We start from the raw sequence: 20366 nt of genomic DNA, 5'->3' as shown, positions 1-20366 counted from the left end.
AACCGATTTACACAAAAAACTATAGCTATGCCATTTGTTGCTAACCACTAGTCTTGTAGACTTCTAGAAACGACTAGTAAGTAAGATCTAGGAGCTAGGAATGTGCTAGTGTCCACCATACTGTCCTCATTGTGGCTTGCATGCAACTCACTTTTCCTGACCTTGGAAGCAAAAGAGACACGAATTCGGTCCTTCGCTGTTCGTTCAATAGCGACCGAAAGCTTCTATAGTACTCTAGCCCATATACCCGCGGCGTTATTGAATTCATCTAGAATACTAAGAACTTTTTCTGACTTGTTCTGGATTCGCGGTAGCCTCTCCGGATATTTGACTAGGTGGAGGCTCGGCACGGAAAAAGCTGCTCCGCTACATTTGTAGAGTATTGCTACAGTTGATTCCTAGTCTCTAGTAAAATTTTGATTGCAGTGGAGAATGTCTTGTTTATTTGCTTAGGCTGCTCCATATTGATCAGGACATCGCCACCAAAAAGATCTCTTTTATCCTAGATCTACGTGAAAATAGCTTGGTGGTCGAGTATGCCGTTTTTAAAAGAAATAAGCAATTCCGTCAACCAGATCACAAATGTCAAAATTTTTTTGCAGGTTTTCTGCTCCCGCCCCAGCCTTCGATGTAACCTCGACTTGAGTAACGTGGAGTCACATCTGCAATTAAGCTATTACCCCAGATCGCGCTGTTACCCATGGCGCTATTGCCCATGCCTAACTTCATGACCACGGATGTATCAAGTGTATTGTCTTGCGGTGACCGACCCCCATTTGCCCCACCTACTGCGGGAAATCCTATCCACGATTTTGACTCTTGAGGTACCCGACGCTTCCATCCTATATCCTCAACCTGTTCATTCATGACGAGTTTCACCAAAGAAGCGAGAGCTTCTTGAACACCTCCGATTTCATCTTTCAGAATTGTATCAGAATCGAGCAGCTTGAGCGAGAATTCTTCAAAGTCGTAATTAGCAGTATTGAGTCACTAAGGATCCCACATAGAAATCCAGCTTGAATTAGATAAAATTCGACGATCTCCTCCTCGTCGCGCTCTGAGGCTATCCCGCCGTCTTGGAATTCGCTTGCGACGTTCGTGATCTGCTGGAGATCATTACCTTCACACCATGCACTATAACGCTATCAATTAGGCTTGCAATTGCTGATTCTCCAGCTCCACGCTATATATGTGTACATAGATTGCGTAGAAAGTTCCTATGGAATTCGCGGACATGAAATAGTAAGGCCAAATGCAACAGCGTCAAATACCTCAATTAATCCCGCTCTTGCAAATGTTTGCATGGCCATGCAAGCACGGCCTCTTTGGTATGGAACAAAGAAATAACGCATATGTCCGCCGACTCGACCAATCATGGCCAGCATCCGCGAGAACAATTTGAGCCACTCGTATCTCCCAGATGTACTGTCGGTAACTATAGACTATTACATGTGTAACTTGGGCTATATTGGGAAGAATTGATAAAATTGGCGGGACCTAATCGCAGCGCAAGCTTGCATCATGGGTTCATTTTCTCTTCTTCGACCGGCTTCGTATAGGTGTTTCATCATACTAGCCGCTATCGTCCTTATTGGCCCAACATCTCTATTCCTCCTCCGACTTCACAATCGAGCGTGTGTTTTTCAACTCAAACGAAACGGTACAATATCAGATTCTCCCATTACACCAAGGCCCAGTACGGCCCCACCAGTTGTTTATGTATCTCCAGGTAATCCTTTTGACATAAACTTTGACGAAACCTTATATCGCAATCGGGGTACCTCACAGGTCAAAATCGAAGCAGACTATGAACCGGAAAATACCCTAAGCTCGGCTTCTTCGCTGCCTTCGGAGGGAAAAAGACTCCACAAGAGAGTGTTAATACCTGTGTCATGGTTGCAAATGCGAACCCTCATCAACCATCCGGGACATGGCCCGGGTCGTGATCTTCTACTCCCCGGTGTTACCGCCGCGCTGAGCTTCCTCTCTGAATCTGAAGAGTATGAAGAAAATTTCGATTCAATCAAGAAGATATCCGAGGACTTAGATGCGTGGTTATCTAGGGAAGCTGCCATATCTAGAAATTCTCCACGAAATTCTGAGACAGGGAGTTTTCTCTATGCTTTGCGGAGTTACAAGGACGCCGTGAAGGGTTACCCGGACTTTATGTCCTATATGGAAGACCTAGTACCTTCTTTGGGGAACCTTGGTGCTTTTGGCTCTTTTACAAGTCCGGACATCATGACAAAATTGGTTTTCATGTTGAACGAAGAAGGTGATGAAGAGCTCGACGATGAATGGCTTAGGTTTCTCGTGAACTTTTTTAAAGAATCAGCTGAAGGCCTGCGTGAGTGGGTTGACGAGGTGCAGTTCGCGAAAGATACATTTGTGGGGACGATAAAAGAACGACAATCACAAATAGTGTCTGATGGGGACTTTGCTAAGCTGCAAGCCGATGTCGATACAATATTAGAATGGTCATCAGCACTTGCGGAAACCGGCGAGAAAGCCTCAAAATTTCTGGGAGAATTTCGTGAAGTAATAAGAGAGGTGGAGTATGAAACCCCTGGGACTCTCCCATACACCCCAAGAATTGGGCGGACTAGATGGTTACAATCTCCAACAGATTCGGAGGACAGCGGTAACGTCTTCAATCGCCTGGATAATGAGCCTCTTACACCACCACCGCAGATCCAAGGCGATGAATACATTGATTATTTGAGGAGGCCACCTTGGGCTTCGAATCAAAATCCCGGGCTTATGAGGGAGGAACAAGTTCCAGGCTCTGATGAACAAATTCCGGGCTCCGAGGAACTTGAAGCTCGAGAATCGAACATGCAATAATATAATACATATAATTACGGCATCTAAGAGCGAAATACAGTCTTTGGTGATAGGGGATAAGATGTGGGAAGATGTGCTCATGGGTCTGATAAGGTCTGTTTATAGTTTTGATTTATTATTCATGTTAACAATTGGCAATGATATAATGAGGGGACGCTTCCAGCGATGCGAACCACAATCAATAAATAATAAAAAACATTAACCTAGGTAGAATGTTAGCCAAGAACAAAAAAACGAGATAGAGGGATGATGGTGTAACATCTTCGCTTCGCCTCGTACCCGAACCTGTGTGACCAGGACATCAGTGGTATTTGAGCAAGGCGGACATCTTCGTCTGATAATTAGAATCGACAATAAGATTGCCAAGGGGTCCAAAAATTAAGCCAAAAGCCTCGCACTTCACCACCCAGATCTCTGAATCTACAACTCGGTCTAGCATCCCAGCATACCCCGAGCCTACGCCCACAGCCACTAGGTCTCCTATTATGATATTAGATAGTCATAACCCCTCCTATCATCTCTGGTAGCGCCACGGCACACCGCATGACTCCTGCTTTCGTCCTTTCTCCATGCCCAGCTCTCGCGACGGCAGCTTAGGGATCGTACACAAAGATATCCACAATCATCGCCAACAACCACAGTGATTGGAAATAACCAATCCGCAGACCGCCATATCCATCTAGTCTTAGGCCCAAACAAGAACTTCAAAAATTTGGTATAATGTCAGGAACGGACAGTTTCTCCCGCAGGGACGAGCCCATAGCTCTCACCAACGAAACTTACCCTCAAACCTCGTGACAAGGTATGAGGGTCCACAAAAGTGGACATCGCGGCGCCGTCAACAAAATGTTCTTTTCAAGTATCCATCGGATTCTGTTCCGTAGCCATAGAGAATAGCAGAAAGGCGCTCGCAAATTGATCGGATAACCTCAAGACCATGATTATCGCGAGGTTGGCTGTAACAGTGGAAATATTCGTACGCCCACAAGTGCCCGCGGCATCGAAATGGACAGTATTAAGGAACTGCCGGTCGGACCTGCAAGGCATGCGCACGTTGGTCGGGTTCAGAAATGCCCTAGCGAGCTATGATCGGGAGGAAGTTCGACAAGCCAAAGAAAGATAGAAGATCGGTGAGATGTCTCGTAAGCCGGTGCGGTCTTGCGACCATGGAAGCCATTGACAAGAAAGACGAGACTATAAACCACAAGGCACTCGCTAGAGTGCAAGAAAAGGATGGAGTGTTCTTACTAACCAAATAGAACCAGTAAACCTACCTATCCGCCGTCATTTTGCCAACGATGGATTTCCGAAACGTCAACTACAAGCTTCGCCATTCTATTCCTGCCAACGCTGCTAGTTCCACTGTCATTTACACCATAACAGAAACCGATGTCCCGTCTCGCGAGTGCAAACAGCCAAGGACACTGTTAAATGCTTCCAGCCCCATCCCACAAAGACTATATGCCATTTTCGATGCCCTAAACAAACCTCACATATCGATTCCAAACTGCCGAGAGCCCCGCTGAAATCCCAAACTGAATTCAGGACCACTGTTTGTTTGTAGCGTCATCACCCGAGTACGTCTTCTCTATTCCGTGATAATATCACGAGCGGCGAAAGCACGTAGCACAAAAGACCGCTAGTTTTAGGCCTCCCTCGACCTTGTATTTTGATGCCTGGATATACGCTCTGTCATCATTTTCTGCGGATCCACCGAAGTAGAATGCGTTATGATTCAAGATGGATGTGTGCAAGCTGAAAATGTACCTAAAGGCACCACATGGCTTTATTTGCAAAACGCAGGGGACCATGCGCCCGATGAGGTTTGGGAACAACGTGGGAGGTGAAATGGAAACAAGGGAGAACTTCAATTTATAAAGCTCAGGACCAAAGAGAGGTCACGTCACAGCCTTGCCCGGTAAGCCAAATTCATACACTCTTCTGATATGGTTGTCGTATCACCATGCTGCCTTTCCGGAACGGGGCTGCGATGCCAATGTGTCTATATGTTGACATGGGTACTATCGGAATTGAGCTGGCCGCACGTCTCGAAGAGAGGACGGCAAGATATGAGAGTTCGCCAGCCATCAGGAACGTAGCTTGATTACGCACTGGCCAATGCTTTATTTCCTTTTGATTGATGACTGTTTCCGGCGAGTGACCCTCCCAGCGATTTGTAAACCCCCAGTGAAGGGATAGCAATATCCCACGTATTCGATTGTAGGCAGGCAGCGTTCTGGGCGATAGTAAATGACAGAGCCAAAGAGATGCAATGAGGCTATTTCCAAGCTGCCATTCGGATGCACCTTCCTCCAAAAAGATCTATCCTGTGCTTTCGCGGTACCAAGATAGACCCAGGTCGTTCCAAGACCATTTTCTCTCCAGATTTGTTGTACGCTGCAGAAACCATCAAACAGGATTTTCTCCTTCTGCCGAATCTCTGAACAGTTTCGGCAAGAAAAGACTTCGAGCCTACACGACATATAACGTATACCCTTGACTTGATGCTTAGGGTTAAGTTCCAGAGGCCTGCACCACTCCGCTGTTTGACAAGACAAAGTGCTTTCCAGCTGCCGAACACCATTTCCACTACCAAAGAGCTCATTGGTCCGTACTCTGAGGCCGAGTCTATGGTAATGGTCACGGGACGACAGCCTCGGATTGGACCCCCGCGAACCGTGTTGAGTGACGTTGAACGCAATCTATTCGAAACAGTAGTTGATTCCCTCATTCACACCGAAGCGTGCGTTTGGTCCGCAAAGCTCATGGTAACCGGAATCGATATGGATAGGTTCATCTCTTGTCTCGAAGGCAAGTCTATCGTAGGGAGAGTCCATATTAGTCCATTGAAAACGATTAAAAGCATAACAGAGGAGGCTTCGCAAACGGTCGACGCTGACGCGGCCGAGGGGCATAGCTGTCAAGATATATCGAGTAGGTAGCTGTTGGAGCAGGTAAAGTTAGGCAATAGGCCAGAGTTCCATCATCTCGAGATATAAAAGCCCACGAGGACCGTTTGAGGCGATAAGATGGGTAGTTTACTGGTGCATTGTTCTAGTGTTGGTTGTGCTTGGGAGAAGGGAATCAAATCTCGAATCAAAAGGAGGGCTCGGCACGACCTTTCGATTTCCCCTAACTAAGACCTGACCTGCGTTGCGCTGTGTAACCTAACACGCGCTCTCATGACTACATAATACAACAAAAACAACACCTTTAAGCCTTTAAGCCTTTACGCGAGACCAACCTGTCCTGGTCTCGTAGACAACCTGTCCCGATCTTACAACTACGGCTCTATATAGTATATATAGTATGTATAGTATATCAGGCCTAGCTAGTCAAGCCAAAAGTGGAAAAAGAAGAAGAAGAATAGAGAGAGGCCGAGCGAAAAGAAATATAGATGTTGGAAATTCTGTTTCGATACTTGCACAAAGAAAAAGAAAGATTACTCATCCTTGCTACTATGGTTGCAGGTAAAAAAAAAACCTGCTCAGGATCCACTTGATTCATATAACAAAAACCCATACATATATGTGCATCAGCTAGGAAGTATAACGGCCTCCAACCGGTTTCTTCCCATTGACACTTGTCAAACCCGCGCATAAAGATATTACATAATGTTTTGTACTGCAGAAGCTGGCATCATTCTCCACAACCTTTGCTAACCCTCCAATCCGATAAAAGACAATACAATTCCTGCTCGAAATCGGCTCATCCCCATGCCGAAAAGAGCCAAGTAAGCGCCAAGTCAGTACCGAAGCGTTGTCGCCAAGTTGCTTTGCAACGCCCAGAGAGAGTTTTTGAGCGGGTTTTCGGTCCGTGGCGTAGGAAGAGCTTCGCGATAGGTCCAGCTAATATCGCTAATCCACATGTGGTCACAACGAGAGCTCTCAAGCCTAACTTTAATCCTCTTGATATGTTTGTAGGACTCGAGAACACAGGCGCTGTTATCGTTATCATGCTAGATGCAAGTGCAAAACCTCAGAGCTTATTCAATATTCACCATGGAGTTACGGCGTTCAGCCAAACCCTCAGGTCCTCAAATTAATGAAAATTAGCTGGTTGGGATATCCTGGCTTGTCTACCATGGAACATTCAGCGCTGAACAGCTGATATCTGCACCAATATCGAGATAACTAGGGAGGATGAACTGGCAAGCTTCTTCTATATAAGCATTGGTAACGCCCCGGATTTTACTGGATCAGCACTGCATGCAGCTCGATTGTTCAAACAGGTCACAGTGAGATAAAAAATCCCAGCTTGAGGATTTATACTCACTTCAGCAAATCTCTTCTTCTATAATGTTAAAAGGGTTTCCTGTTAAGGCACTCATTGCCACTCTGTTCTCCTATGGGGTGGTAGCAGACGGAAATGGCCTCATCGGATGGGGTATTACAATGTATGACCCGCCCTGCGCATTCGCATGTCGCGGTGTCATTTCAAAATGTACCCTGCTTTGCACTCCCAAAGACGGTACCGTCAATCATGGAACCAGCCATCATCCCGTCTCCACGCCACCGGATTGCTTTACTACAGATGTTGCTTTCATGCGTACGATGGCATTGTGTATCGACACTTACTGTCCTACCAATGGTGCGCCGTCTTTGAGTAAGATCGAGGACTATTGGTACGGACATCTGGGTACCGGAACTGTTGGTAATTATAAATGGGTCCCAACTATGTCTTACACAGAAGCTCTGCTGGCGGCCAAAGAAGATGAGCGCAACGGTGTTAAATTTCCTAATACCACGACTACTTCGGTCGACGAACACGCAGGCCATAATATGCTTCGCGCACGAGTCCTTCGACGTTACGAAGACTCCAGCACATTACCAATAATTAAATCGAAACAGCCACTCAATGTTACTAGTATGATTAGCGCTAGTGATTGGAAATCACAATACAATGGGATGGTTACCTTCGAAACCAACGAGAATGGACACTCTACATATACGTAAGTTATGAGTTCTACGGTACATGGCGCTTTTAACACCGTGATACTAATGAAGAACTTGTTCTCTAATCTAGGATCATATTGACGCTAGTTGCCCTCCTACTGCCCGTGGCCCTTTCCCTTCTTCGTTTCATCCCTGGGCTTACACGTAGCAAAGGATGGACCTATTTTAATTCCGTTCTAAACTACCCGGCCGTTTGGGGTACCAGCCATCGTGAACCAGTAGCAATGATAGCTGGGGGAGGCCTCGTCCCTACGCGAGGCCAAGCTATGTATATCACATTAATCAGCATCCTTAATATAGTTTTCCTTGCGGCCCCATATATCTACCTCTACCCTCAGTCGATATTCGGCTCCCGCGACGAGCAGAATATGAGTGTTATGGGATGCCGGGCCGGCGTTCTAGCCGTTGGAAACATGGTAGCCATGTTTGTATTCTCATCTAGAAATAGTGTACTCCTCTATATCACGGATTGGAGTCATAGTACTTTCCTTCTCCTCCATAGGTGGCTCGGATACTGGACCATCATACAGACGGTTCTTCACTCAATTCTTCTCCTTGCCTACTACGTCCGGTACGGAGATTATGCGGCGGAATTGGCTTCGTTGTACTGGATTTGGGGGATTGTCGCAACGGTAGCTGCTGTTGCAATCTGGGTGTTTTCACTCCTCATCGTTCGACAAAAAGCATATGAGTTCTTCTATATCACGCATATTATTCTGATCGTCCTGTTCCTCGTCGGTTATTATTATCACATTTGGTACCGATATACCTACAACTGGGGGTATGAAATATGGGCCTTCATTGCAATTGGTATTTGGGGTAAGGATAGAATTTTGAGGGCTGGTCAGATGATCTACCATGGTTGGAGAACCGCAAAAATCACCAATGTGGAAGGCTCCAACGGCGAATACATACGCATCGATATCGATGGAGTCCACTCCGAAGGTGTCGTCTACCTTTGCTTCCCAACTTTGGCATTTAATTTTTGGCAGACCCATCCTTTCTCAATAACATCCTCCTTCGCTCGTCACGGTTCAGCCCAACGAGAAACACTCACAAAGTCGACCGATCAGGATTCTGAAAAGCAGGCCGAAGCAGAAATCACTGTCATTAGTCCGAACCAGTCAGATACAGCCTCCACATCATCGATCCCGCCTCACGAAGTTATATCTCGTATCAGTATTATAGTTCGTACCCGTGGTGGTATAACTTCCCGCCTTGCCGCAAGGCTAGCGACGGCGGGTGCGGAGCTTCACTTGCCTGTTCTCATCGAAGGGCCGTTTCATTCGAGTGTATCTTCACAGTTGGCACAATGTAGCACCGTGGTATGCATTGCAGGAGGCGTGGGTATCACAGGAGTCCTACCACATCTACACCATTTTGGTGCCCCCCGTAACGGCCGTTTGTACTGGGGTATACGGGATACAAGCCTCAATAATATACTCGCCACAGAGATAGCCGACCTTCCTGCAAGCATACAGGTCGAAACTGTTGTTGGAAAACGTCTGGATGTGGAGTCTATTATACGAGAAGAGTTAGCCAGTCGTGCTTCTAATAGTCTAGTTGGAATCGTGGTTTGTGGCCCTGCGGGTTTAGCCGACGAAGTTCGAAGACAAGCCACAGATCTGACGAGACGTGGAGCTACAACGGCCCCATATCTTCTTATCGACGAGGCCTTTAGCTGGTAGTAATGTTCATTTAATTACAAGCAAAAGACTCTATTGACAAACAATGTAAACTTTAATGTTGTAACCATAGTTTCATATATTATATTTATTCGGGGCCTCGGGAACACCCACGCAATCACGAGATGAAACAATAATATATACAATTATCGTGAGGCTTGTAAAATATTATATGTACTAAATACACAGCTCGGGTACTTAAACTTTCTCATTTGCCAAATATTCGTTCATTTCTTCAAACATGAAAGGCTTATGACCCATATTGACTTGACCCTCACAAGCCGTCCCGCACGAGATAGTGCCGTACCAACGACCGTATACATTCTCAAATGCCACACCGGCGTATTCTCCATTAAGTGTATAAAATATGAGACCTTGATTTATATCAAGGCCGCAACCAACCGTATCACCTTTCCCAAATGTCAAATCCCCACCAGTAGCAGGGCTCCTTAGCGTATGTCGATTCACGGGCTTCGAATTGGTGAAAATGCCACCGGTTAGGCCTAGAAGCCCAAAAGAGCCATCGCCAGCTTCCATAGATGATCCTGTAGCCCGATCTAAACGGAAGAACTCTCCGGAAAACCCAACAAGGCAAATTCTATTATAGAGTATATAACGGTTAGTTTTCTAGCAGTGCCCTGAGCAGAGAGCTCAGAAAGCTAGAAGAAATCATACTAACAGTTTAGCGTCTCCTTCAACGAATGTCACCTCAAAGTAGCTTACTCCTGATGTAGGAGATACTGGCCTGTCAAACGCCACTGATTGCACATCGTCTCGTTTCCTGTCTAGGAGCCCAGAAACATCTGTTTGATAGTATTGAGTGTCAGATTGAGAAGACTCAGGAATCTTACTTTCTTTTAATTTCAATTTTAAGAGGAAATTTCGTAGCTGCAAAGACTCACCTCCGTTAGTGTCTGGTTCGATTGGGACCTCGAAAGTAAGGCTACTATTCGACAATACGACATCGGAAGCTTTTTGTAATGTCTGATGTCGTTCACTGACTAGTTTCGTGGGGTTCTGTAGTTGTTTCGGGGATTGATCAATTCCGACACCTCCATTCCGAGTTTTAGCCATTTCAGCTATTAAATCAAGTGCACCCTGCTGTTTGAAAGCGTTTGCCCACTCAACTACTGTCCAACCCTCAACATCTGCGTAGGTGTAGTCAATTCCACAATCCATCATACGTTTTACGAGGCCAAGGGCGCCCTTTGCTACCAAATAATGTAAGATAGCTGGGCTGGATGATTGAACCATCTCTTTGCTGGAGTCTAAGATAAGATGACAACAGGATTCATATCTTTTGATCTTCTCTTCACTCGTCTCTAGCCCTTCTTCGTCTCCAACACCAGATACTTTATTTTTAGCACGGTACCACCCAATCACTGTTTCTTCAAGACAATTCAGGTGCGCTGTTGATTTAGCGCCGATATCAGCGCCTGCCTTTAGGTACAAGGCTACCAAGTCGGCTCTGCCTTCTTGACAGGCGTCGAGCAAAGGAGTCCCCCCACTGTTTCTTTGCTTTGACGAGACGCCCGGCAGGTCTCTAACCTTTCCACCTAGGAATGTGCTTTTATCACCGAGTTCTGTAAGCCCTTCCTTCGGGATTAAGGGGATAAGCTCCTTCGCGATTTCTAGTCCCCATCTCAAGTTGAAGGTACAGTGGTGTAGAAAGTTTCGATTGTAAGAATCTCGCCGCACGAGATACTCTAGATTCTTGCCATATTTCTTTTCATACTCTGTCATGATAGCTTTCACGAAATCCCAATTCCATGTTTGAAAAGCCATCTCGAGTGGTGTTGTTCCATCCGGCGTCTCTCGATCGATAGCCGGATCATTCAATAGAATGACTTCAAAAATCCGAAGTGCCTTTTCATGGTCTGTATAGCCTTGGCCTCTCATTCGACGAGCAGCTGCCCAGTGGAGGGCAGAATAACCTCCAATAGACTCATCTTTAGGGTCAGCACCTCCTTCTAGTAGCAATCGCACGGCCCCTTCCATTTGGTAGGATATAGCAAACGGTAGCGGCGTAGCGCTATGGCTGTTTTCCGCATTCGGATCCAGACCCGCCTCGATCAAGGCTCCTACCATTTGATTCCGGACTCCTTCTGACCCTGCTGCAACCCAGTCGAAAACATGATGTAAAGCCGTGTTCTGTTCTAGATCTTTGAGTTTAACGTCAATACCAGGGTGCCTCATAAGAGCATCAAAGAGCGGCCAGGAACCAGATAAAGCGGCAATATGTAGTGCAGATCCATTACCAACTGCAAATCCACAAGGTTGGTTGACATTTGTTTCCTTCGGAATTAAAAGCTGACAGCAATCTTCGATTGATTTCACGAGCGGCTCATTGCCTGAGTCGCAATTCAAAACTAGCTGGCCCCATGCTTTCTGCCAGATAGTCTCGCCTGAAACTGGGTCGACTTTGGAAATGTCCGCGCCATGGTCTAGGAAAATCTTCCACAATTCAGGATTTATATCCGAAATCGCCAATGCCGTTGACCCGTTGCCGTCTTCGTCGTCAACACCAGCCAATTTATTTTCGAGAAGATATTCAACAATCATAAGAAGGCCACTCCTTGCAGCGATATGAAGAATACTTTGGTATAAAGTTGGTCTGTAGGCATCTAATTCCGATCTATTTAGTTGAAACTGGTTGTACTGGATGTTCCATCGCTTATAATTCTTAGGCTGCACAAATTCCGTGAACTTTCTCCAAAAGCGATCCCATTTTTCTCCCTTTCTATCCTCTACTGACCAAATGCTTGTGTTTCCGATAATATTCAGAAGGTTTATAAGGGTGTGAACCTCATACCGGTATTCTCTTTTTTCCTTCTGAAAGTTTAAGGTAAAGTTGCCTTGATTTCGAATTCCTTTTTCAAGGTAGGGTCGGGCTGGTGCATTCTGCTGGTGTTTAGATTTTTCAGTCGCTTCGACAATATCTCCTTTAATTTGAGAACCCAGATGTGAAATTTCTTGCTTTTCGTCATCTCGAGATGTATTCAATAGATCCTCAAAAGGCATGTGACGTTTCTGGAAATTTGGTTGGCTTAAAACGTGTACTACGAGTATCAATGTTAGCCCAAAATTCCTTCGGTGTTAACCCAGCCTATACAAGATATCCGGGCCAAACCTACGCTGATAAATTGCAAAATCAAGATATGCTTCTCGCTTGCTCTGGAAGCAAAGGGTGCCACCTCCATTGTTCGTAAACGTGGCTAGAAGTGAGGATCGTTGATTCAGTCCTGCAATTGATTTATCTGAAATTATTAATTCTGTAGCTCTCCTTTACATACCAGGTAGTTGCAGCGACACCTTAACGCCTCCATTCGTATCGAAAATAAAAGATGGGGTAATGGTTTTTAGCATAGCTTCTCTATCATCTGCCTTTGTAGCCTCATTTTCAACCCAATCTCGAACCGATTTGTGGACAACATCTATTGTGTAAGTTTCCCCGTCGATTCTAAAAAAGTCCCTTCCAATAACTTTCAAGTGATATATTGTTTCAGCAATTTCAGGGTCTTTGATAAGATCTTGAATGGTTTGCTTCGGCTCTTCAAAATCCTCGAAAGCTGGGGACTCAAACTCTTCGTTAGCATCAGTTGGTTCCGATCCGTAGATGTTTTTAAAATGTTCTGCAATTACTACAACGTTAACTTTCTCCGTCGCCCAGGTGACCCATTTTAGTGCTAAAAGAATTAATTTCCTCTCCTCTGCTCCCATGCTTTCGAGTCTTCCACGATACAGTGCGTCCATGCCATCGGGAAGCTTTTTTAGTTTCTGCGCTAGCGTGAGCGAAGACGGCTGTTCCAAACTAGCAATAACCATGGCTGCATACGTAAACATCCCATTCGCCTTTTGCTTGATGCTAGAGACAACTCTTGTTGTGCTTTCCAAAGATGCTAGAACTAGAGGGGATGTCTTCTCATGCCCAAAATTCCTGCGAGCCATTATTTTCCCAAGCGATTGTCGTAGGTATAATTCCATATCCTCCGATGTCCGTTTTTCTGTAACTGTCATGACGACTGTTTTTTCGCTCGCGACGCAATCAAGTTCATCTTCATCTGTAGAAAAAGTTGGAGCATATAAAAGCTTTTCAAACCCCATACCGATCCGACTCGAAAACATGAATTTTGTCGTCTTTGAAATGCTAACAAGATTCAAGATGTTTTGTACCAACCCCTGGGAATCATGATCAATACACTCATCGAGAGCGTCAAGTACAATATACACCGGTTTATTGAGAATTTTGATCGCCCTTCCTAATAAATCCACAAGTGCGCTGCAATCCATCGCCAAGTTTACAGTCGCACCTTCATCTTCCTGTTCTGGATGCCCCCCTATATTTGAAAACAATGCAACTAGTTGGGTGAGCTCTACTTCAGATTGTACCCAAGTCTCATCAATAATTTGAGCAACTAGGCTCTCCAAAGCCCTAAGAGTAATCTGGGTCGCATCATCTCCTTGTCTGAAAAAGAAGTAGCAAACAGGGGTCTTCAACCTCCTTGTAAGTCGCTGTAAGACACAGGACATTGCTACAGACTTACCAAAGCCTGGCTTTCCGCGGATATAGAAAACGTTAGGATTGATTTCTGAGGTTTGGAGCCCAGGTTCCTCCATGCTTTGCATCTGGGGCGGAGTTTGTTCCCATGAAAGATAATGCTTGTCCGTAAATAACCATTGGCATAAAATCTCCGAATGATTTGCCACAGGGTCGAAAATTGACCGAAATATTCGAATATGAGTTTCATTGGGGCGAAAGAGTTTTCGTCTTGACTGGAGATCTTGACGAAGTTTCAAAATGTCGAGTGTACCTTTGACAATGTGGATTTCATTCAACTTGTCACTGATATCTGAACCTTTTGTTATCACCAAGTGGCCCTGGATTTTGTGGAGATGACACAGAGGAATCTCATACCCTGGAGGGCTGGAAACAACATATTTTGCACTTCTTCCTTATCTCTTTGCATGCCTAAATTAATAAAACTTCGTCAGGAATTATAGCTTAGTGATGAATACTCGTAGATTGACGTACCCTGCCTAATATCTAAAATGCAGACAACAGTTTATCAGCTCTCTTAAACCCAAAAGTACTGTTCCCTCCGTGTAAATTCAGTCAATTACCTTCAACTGAATCCATAACTCGTTCTTGAAACGCATCATTCGCAATGCCCCTAACCTTTCGGTACTCATCATCGATTGCTTGCACTTTGTCCTTTAACTTAGGCGAAAATGCCTCCTTAAAGGTGCGCTCTATACAGCCCAATATTGTTAGATGTAAAACCCGTTCATGATAGGCAGTATTTAGTTCATGCCCAGTTCATATTGATCTCAGAAGGTCGACTTTGCAGGGCACTAACTGATTCGGCTCTCTCCTAAGTGATTCTTGATGTACCAGGAAAATTCGAATATGAGAGAAATAATATTAGGGATTCCTTGCATGATCTTAGATTCGACCTCTCTATCTCCGATCTTTTCCAAATTTCCATTATAGCGACTTTCGTAGATCCTACAAGTGAGAATTATAGAAACAATGCTGTTGCAGGCGTCAGAAATAACTCCACAGTTTTCGACGTCTGTCGCCGCAATCTAACGCTCAGCACCTAGGAGTTAGATATATGTCCGTTTGGATTAAGAACTCGGCATCAATATTTTCCGTTCCTTGATGTTTGAATCAAAAAGAAATAAAATATAAAAAAAGAAATATGATCTGACGAAACAATCCGATAGTTATAGGGAGGCTAAAGGCAGGGTTACCGTAATGAGCCCGCTAATAGCGCACCACGCAATGCTCACGGTTTCTGGGGCAAATTCCAAGAACGGGTCCGCAATACTCTTCACCATCATCAATCCATCGAGCAACTTTCGTACGAACCGACCCCCCTTCTTTTTGTTGTATTCGCCATCAGCCTTTGCCTGGAGTGATTCACAATTCGCTATAGTTCGACTTAGATCCCAGTTGTCCTTAAGGAAGTTGTCAATTGTTAGCTTTGTCGGTGGTTTTGAACTCTCTTGAAGAGATTTAAGAAATATTTCTTTTCCCTCTTTCCAACATGCTGAGTCCGTTGGTATCGTCGAGTCCATGTTAGGGTTCTTAACGAAGTATAAGCCGGTACAGTTGCGAATTAGGCGTTGTTTTCAATCTCGATATGTTGCAATTTATGCTACACCAGCTAGAACAAGAATACAGTCAACTTTAATTCTTCCCGATGCTACCTTACTATTTCGAATTCTCGCTTTGGATTGAATTGATTACTGAACAGGATTGGATTTGTCCGCTTTTTGATCTTGGAGCCCCGGTACTTGGAGACAACGGTCGGCTCGCAGACTGCGAAGCCAACCCCGCAGAACCCTTGCAATATTATTTCCCGATCCAGCTTACGCTTTTTTGGCAAGGCATGAGCCCCAACTAAAGATGCCAAGGATGACCATACGGGCGAGGTCAAATCTGGAGTAGTAATTAACGGCTTCATGCCTGCTGTGGCTTTTATTGAGATGACGTCCGGCTTCGTGCATTATTATGCATACCCATTTTTTAATATATATTCCGAAGTTTTAAGCAGGATTTGCTGCATATGGGCCTAATCGTCTACTATGTATGTAGCGGTATTTACGTTTAGTTTGGGTTTTTAGTCTATTTTAGTCTAGACGTCTGTGGAGTTCGGTTTTCCGTTGAGTTGAGCATATTGAGTATAGGACCTTTAATTGTATATGTGTACAGTACACTCTGGTCATTCAGGTTACACAAAGCGAAATATCTATGCCAGCTCGAGTACCCCATAACTGAGCTGAGCCGAATGGGTATATGATCAGCGACAGACCAGGTTGTGTCGCTACTGATACGTACACCCTCTCTGCTTCGACTTTGCGTCTAGGGCAGCAACTAATATCGCCTTCGGAAATCAGTTTGCTCTTGGTCAACTGATCGGTACTACAGTCATGATCATATTGTGATATAATATAAGGGCTTCTGGGGCCGAGACTACGCTGGTCGACGAAGCAATCTTATTTTGAATTTCTAAGTTTCCTCTGTTATTTACCTAATATTATATTTAGTGCAGTGTTTCTAAAATATTTACTACTGAATGTTCAGGTTCATAGTATTCGGACAGCAAGGTGGTTTGACGACGGTGAAAATGTTTGTGCATGCAATACAGGCGCTAACCTGACTAGCTTATTTCTAGTTCATATGACCGCAGATACAAACTTCTTGACTAGCTAGGCTGTAGATATGGGACCTAAATTCTTGAACTAGATTTGGATACGTGTTTCAAATACTAGTCTAGTTAATGCATCAATTGTGCATTACATTGCAAATCCTGTCAATGCTGTAGTAGCGGGTATCGTGACGTGTATACCTAATTTCTGTTGTTTTAAACTAGTTTAGCTATGTAGAAACATAGCCTGTCAACCTAGGCTGCTCTTTGAGATCTAAGCATCTGGTCCACCTTTTAACATCAAGGCGTTTCGGCCGATACTTTTGCTGCTTTTATACATTTGTCTCTTGAGTCTTATTCGTATTTCGGTTTCGGTTTCGGACTTCAAGTATACGTATACTAGATAATAGTAAAGCATGAGTTTCACATGGTAGTCTATACGAGTAATCTGGGAGGAAAGACTTGTTTCTCAATACTTTGGCATATTTCCCTTTTCATTGTTAGCTCCAGACTTGATAGCAAGCGCGAGAAACCATGAATCATTATCTGCGGCTTGTTAGCTAGCTTTAGTATACACATACCTAGACATGTCATTCTCTAACTAAAGTCGTCACGAAGCTAGAGCTCGACTAAGATCAATGTCAATAATATACTAAAAACTGCCCCACGCTTTCTTCAGATTGGATTAGGTCATTCGCGTATTGGAGGCCATAAAGCTGTTTTTCGTTGTGGTGTCAGGAATTTACCAGGGTTTGCCGGTGAGCCCCTCTTCTACCATAAAAATAGAAGGCACGATGGCGCAGTGCATCTGAAATTTCAAGCATCTATGCGATCCCATAGGCTGACAGCTTTCAAAGCCGGATTCATGATATCGAAGCTGCCCATGCCCGGTTTTCTTGCATCATAGGGAACCACTCTGTCGGTGTCGCTCAAGTCATATGATTTAGCCTTTCTTCAATTCTGATTGATCTCGCATTCCAACATGTATGAGGCATATATAGACATACTTTTCCCAACTACTTTCAGCAGAACGCCGAATGAATCGCTCCCATTTGTCAGATCTGAGGCTGCACATGAGCTTCTGCATGAAGGTGAACAATGGTGTGTTCTATGCAGGCTTTTGGTTTACGAGCTGATGCCCATGTGACGATCTTCACAAAGCTATGCTCCATGTATGCGGGCTGCTGTGCTGTGTAAGTGACAAGACGGGCGCACGGCCTGTTAACGATTCAGGTGGGTCCTCTCGGATGCAATATGGCGCTTACATGCCGTCGTCATTTCACGACTCTCTCTGCTCGCGAAAACGGCTTCAATTTGGAAGTTTGCAAAAAGTCTCACCACCAAACTCGATAATTGTCGATTAATTATCAAGGCTCCAAGCTCGTTTTCTAAGCCTTCGACGAGTTTCAGATGAAGATTGTTCTGCGGAAAGATTCTGGGAAACCCGCTGCGCATCACCGGCTCAGGACACCATCTTTGTTAAAACAAGCGTTCGAGAATCAAACAAGCGAGCACTTTGTTTTGCAAATCCCAAGACTTTTCCTACAAGGCAACTGAGAGCTCTGGATCAGTTTGCTTTGATCAAGGGGGATACAAGTTTGGGAGGGGTTTACCCACACCGAAAGGAAAATGTCTTCCGATCTTGATCTGATTTCATTGATTCACCTTCTTTCAACGGGTAAATTTTCGCCATCGATGCGTTCTGGTTGGCTCAGTTCTCATATTGACAGAGCTGAGGAGTCTTCTCGAGGGGAAAGAGACTTTTCTTGGCCGAAAGTGCCTGAGTAGTGACATCCAATCAACCGAAGCCTTACGCGCCTGCCCCCAGTCAATATAACGCGGGAGCATGGTAACTAGACCGGGACAGGGCAAGTTCCATCTTTGGCTTGGGCATGGGCATGGGGTGCTCTCTGAGAACGGACCCCGCTTTCTTTCGAGCACCACGATCCTATGCTGCGACCATGACAGAAACAAAAAGATAATCGGTGAAGGGTAGGGACCTAATATATACCATAAAGTAGGCATCCAGGATATTCCTTTGCGGAATAAATGAAGTTTGGTATCTTCGATCTGTTCGAGCCTGGTCGGCCGGATTTTCATAAGCAGACGGTATCGACAAGTGTAAATATCCGACAGACTGCGACAAAACGGATGTGGCTTTGGTCATATATTCCGTACTTCGGTTGACCTGAGCGTCGTCAGGGCTCAATTTCGGCTTAACATAATTTATAACACGACATTTTACGGCATCGCAATCTTAATTAAAGGCTGTTTGCTCTTCAATGCCTTCAATGAATGCTCTGTAACTAACTAGATTATAAGGAGGAACGAGGGCTTAAAAGATAACTGGTTATCTGTGAGACACTTGGCCAATTGGTACCACTGGGTGGCCGACTAGGAGCCCTAAGATTCAGGGGAATTTAACCTGACCCTCATACACTTGTGGCCGTCGCCTATTCACGTCAAGATGTGGTTTCGATTCCATCCAGCCGTCGACGTCGAAAAACGCCATTGCCAATTGCTATCAAGGGACGGCCTAGCGTTTATGCATCTCCTATTCTGGATATCTCTTTTGGAAGCGGTAGAGGAATAATCGCATATCTTTAGTTTGTAAATACGCGCCGTTTCTATATTCCCAACGTGCAATTGGAGCACAACTGCATGAAGAAGTGGGCCAAAAATTGGAGCCGAATCCACAAAGACGATTCCCCGTTACTTGGGATCCTGTACCGCACTACTGCATTTCGCAGGTGATTCGACCGGGACTGAAGTCTCAATACTTATCCGGGCTGCACCAATTGACGAGGCGTCAGTGTCTTAAAAAAAAGAAAACCAAAGGAGGTTTGTGAGGCCAGTAAATAACGTGAGGTCTGTTGAAAATTTAGACTATGAACGGGCCGAGAAGATTGGGTGGTCGCCCCATGTCACCCACAATGAAAAAGCAAAGCGAGACTCAAGGAAGCAAGCGGGCCCAGCCCATAAGGACTTGTAACTAGGACACTTGAACGGCTTGCATATGCAGAGAAGGGAAGGAAAATTGGAAGAGGGAATCAAGACTAGACAGGCATCAAGACATTTATTATCTGAAGCTGCCCCCCGCCTGCCTCCTGCTTTTACGATGCTTTTTGTATTTCGCTAAGTTAACTGGAGTCACGGACTCGACAATACCCCTCAATATCAGGCGCTGTTTTTGTACCTGCCTTACTTCCTTCGCATCCGATTTTTCGTCTAACCAGCAGGCATTGGATGCATGCATATTGAAATCCAGACGACTGGATCAGCCGCCCTTACATTTCCTCGCCCCGTTGGACATCCTTCTAATTCCCTATCTGTTGCATGTCGATCTCCTGGACTGGGTATCTTTAACTTGGGTATTAATTAGTCTGAATCCCTTTTACCGATTCCGTTGAATATTGAATCCTGAGTGGTGAGAAGTCCCGAACAAGGCTCGTATATAATTTGCGAACATTGCCGCATTGAGCTCCGCGCAGCTGGACATACCATCGCCTAAACCCGGGAAGCAGGCACAACCAAACTCGCAAGTAGGAAAAGGGTGCCCTTAAGAAAGATCTCGAGCCAGGCGAAAATATTCCAGGTGGTACTATTTTCGTCTGCACTCTCAACCTGCATAATCGTGTTGGACAAACATCAGCTGCACACGTTTAGCCTGTGTAAGCTGTCAGGTTCAGACCTGGATCGTTGGCTGCCGACCTGACGACAATTTCGCA

The 20366-nt window shown here is 45.1% G+C and overlaps 4 protein-coding genes across 4 annotated transcripts; 3 read left to right on the top strand and 1 right to left on the bottom strand.

Moving 5' to 3' along the window:
* Positions 1-1521: 1521 nt before the first annotated feature.
* AOL_s00215g794 (uncharacterized protein) lies at positions 1522-2844 on the top strand (the record flags this gene model as incomplete). Its single annotated transcript, XM_011129996.1, has 1 exon — positions 1522-2844. One exon carries the CDS (start codon positions 1522-1524, stop codon positions 2842-2844), a length of 1323 nt encoding a protein of 440 aa, XP_011128298.1.
* A 2504-nt stretch (positions 2845-5348) lies between these two features.
* Positions 5349-5786, top strand: AOL_s00215g793 (uncharacterized protein; the record flags this gene model as incomplete). The annotated part of the gene is made up of 1 exon (XM_011129995.1): positions 5349-5786. One exon carries the CDS (start codon positions 5349-5351, stop codon positions 5784-5786), a length of 438 nt encoding a protein of 145 aa, XP_011128297.1.
* Positions 5787-7142: 1356 nt separating this feature from the next.
* AOL_s00215g792 (uncharacterized protein) lies at positions 7143-9487 on the top strand (the record flags this gene model as incomplete). The annotated part of the gene is made up of 2 exons (XM_011129994.1): positions 7143-7795; positions 7870-9487. 2 exons carry the CDS (start codon positions 7143-7145, stop codon positions 9485-9487), a joined length of 2271 nt encoding a protein of 756 aa, XP_011128296.1.
* A 195-nt stretch (positions 9488-9682) lies between these two features.
* On the bottom strand, positions 9683-15565 carry AOL_s00215g791 (uncharacterized protein; the record flags this gene model as incomplete). The annotated part of the gene is made up of 10 exons (XM_011129993.1): positions 9683-10082; positions 10164-10287; positions 10387-12543; positions 12619-12699; positions 12778-14334; positions 14400-14453; positions 14517-14528; positions 14606-14734; positions 14842-15070; positions 15239-15565. The coding sequence occupies 10 exons, from the start codon at positions 15563-15565 to the stop codon at positions 9683-9685; spliced, it is 5070 nt and encodes a 1689-aa protein (XP_011128295.1).
* Positions 15566-20366: the final 4801 nt, after the last annotated feature.

Source organism: Orbilia oligospora (genome assembly GCF_000225545.1).
Source record: "Orbilia oligospora ATCC 24927 unplaced genomic scaffold scaffold00215, whole genome shotgun sequence".
Classification (NCBI taxonomy): domain Eukaryota; kingdom Fungi; phylum Ascomycota; class Orbiliomycetes; order Orbiliales; family Orbiliaceae; genus Orbilia; species Orbilia oligospora.
This window is presented reverse-complemented; position numbering and strand designations above follow the sequence as displayed.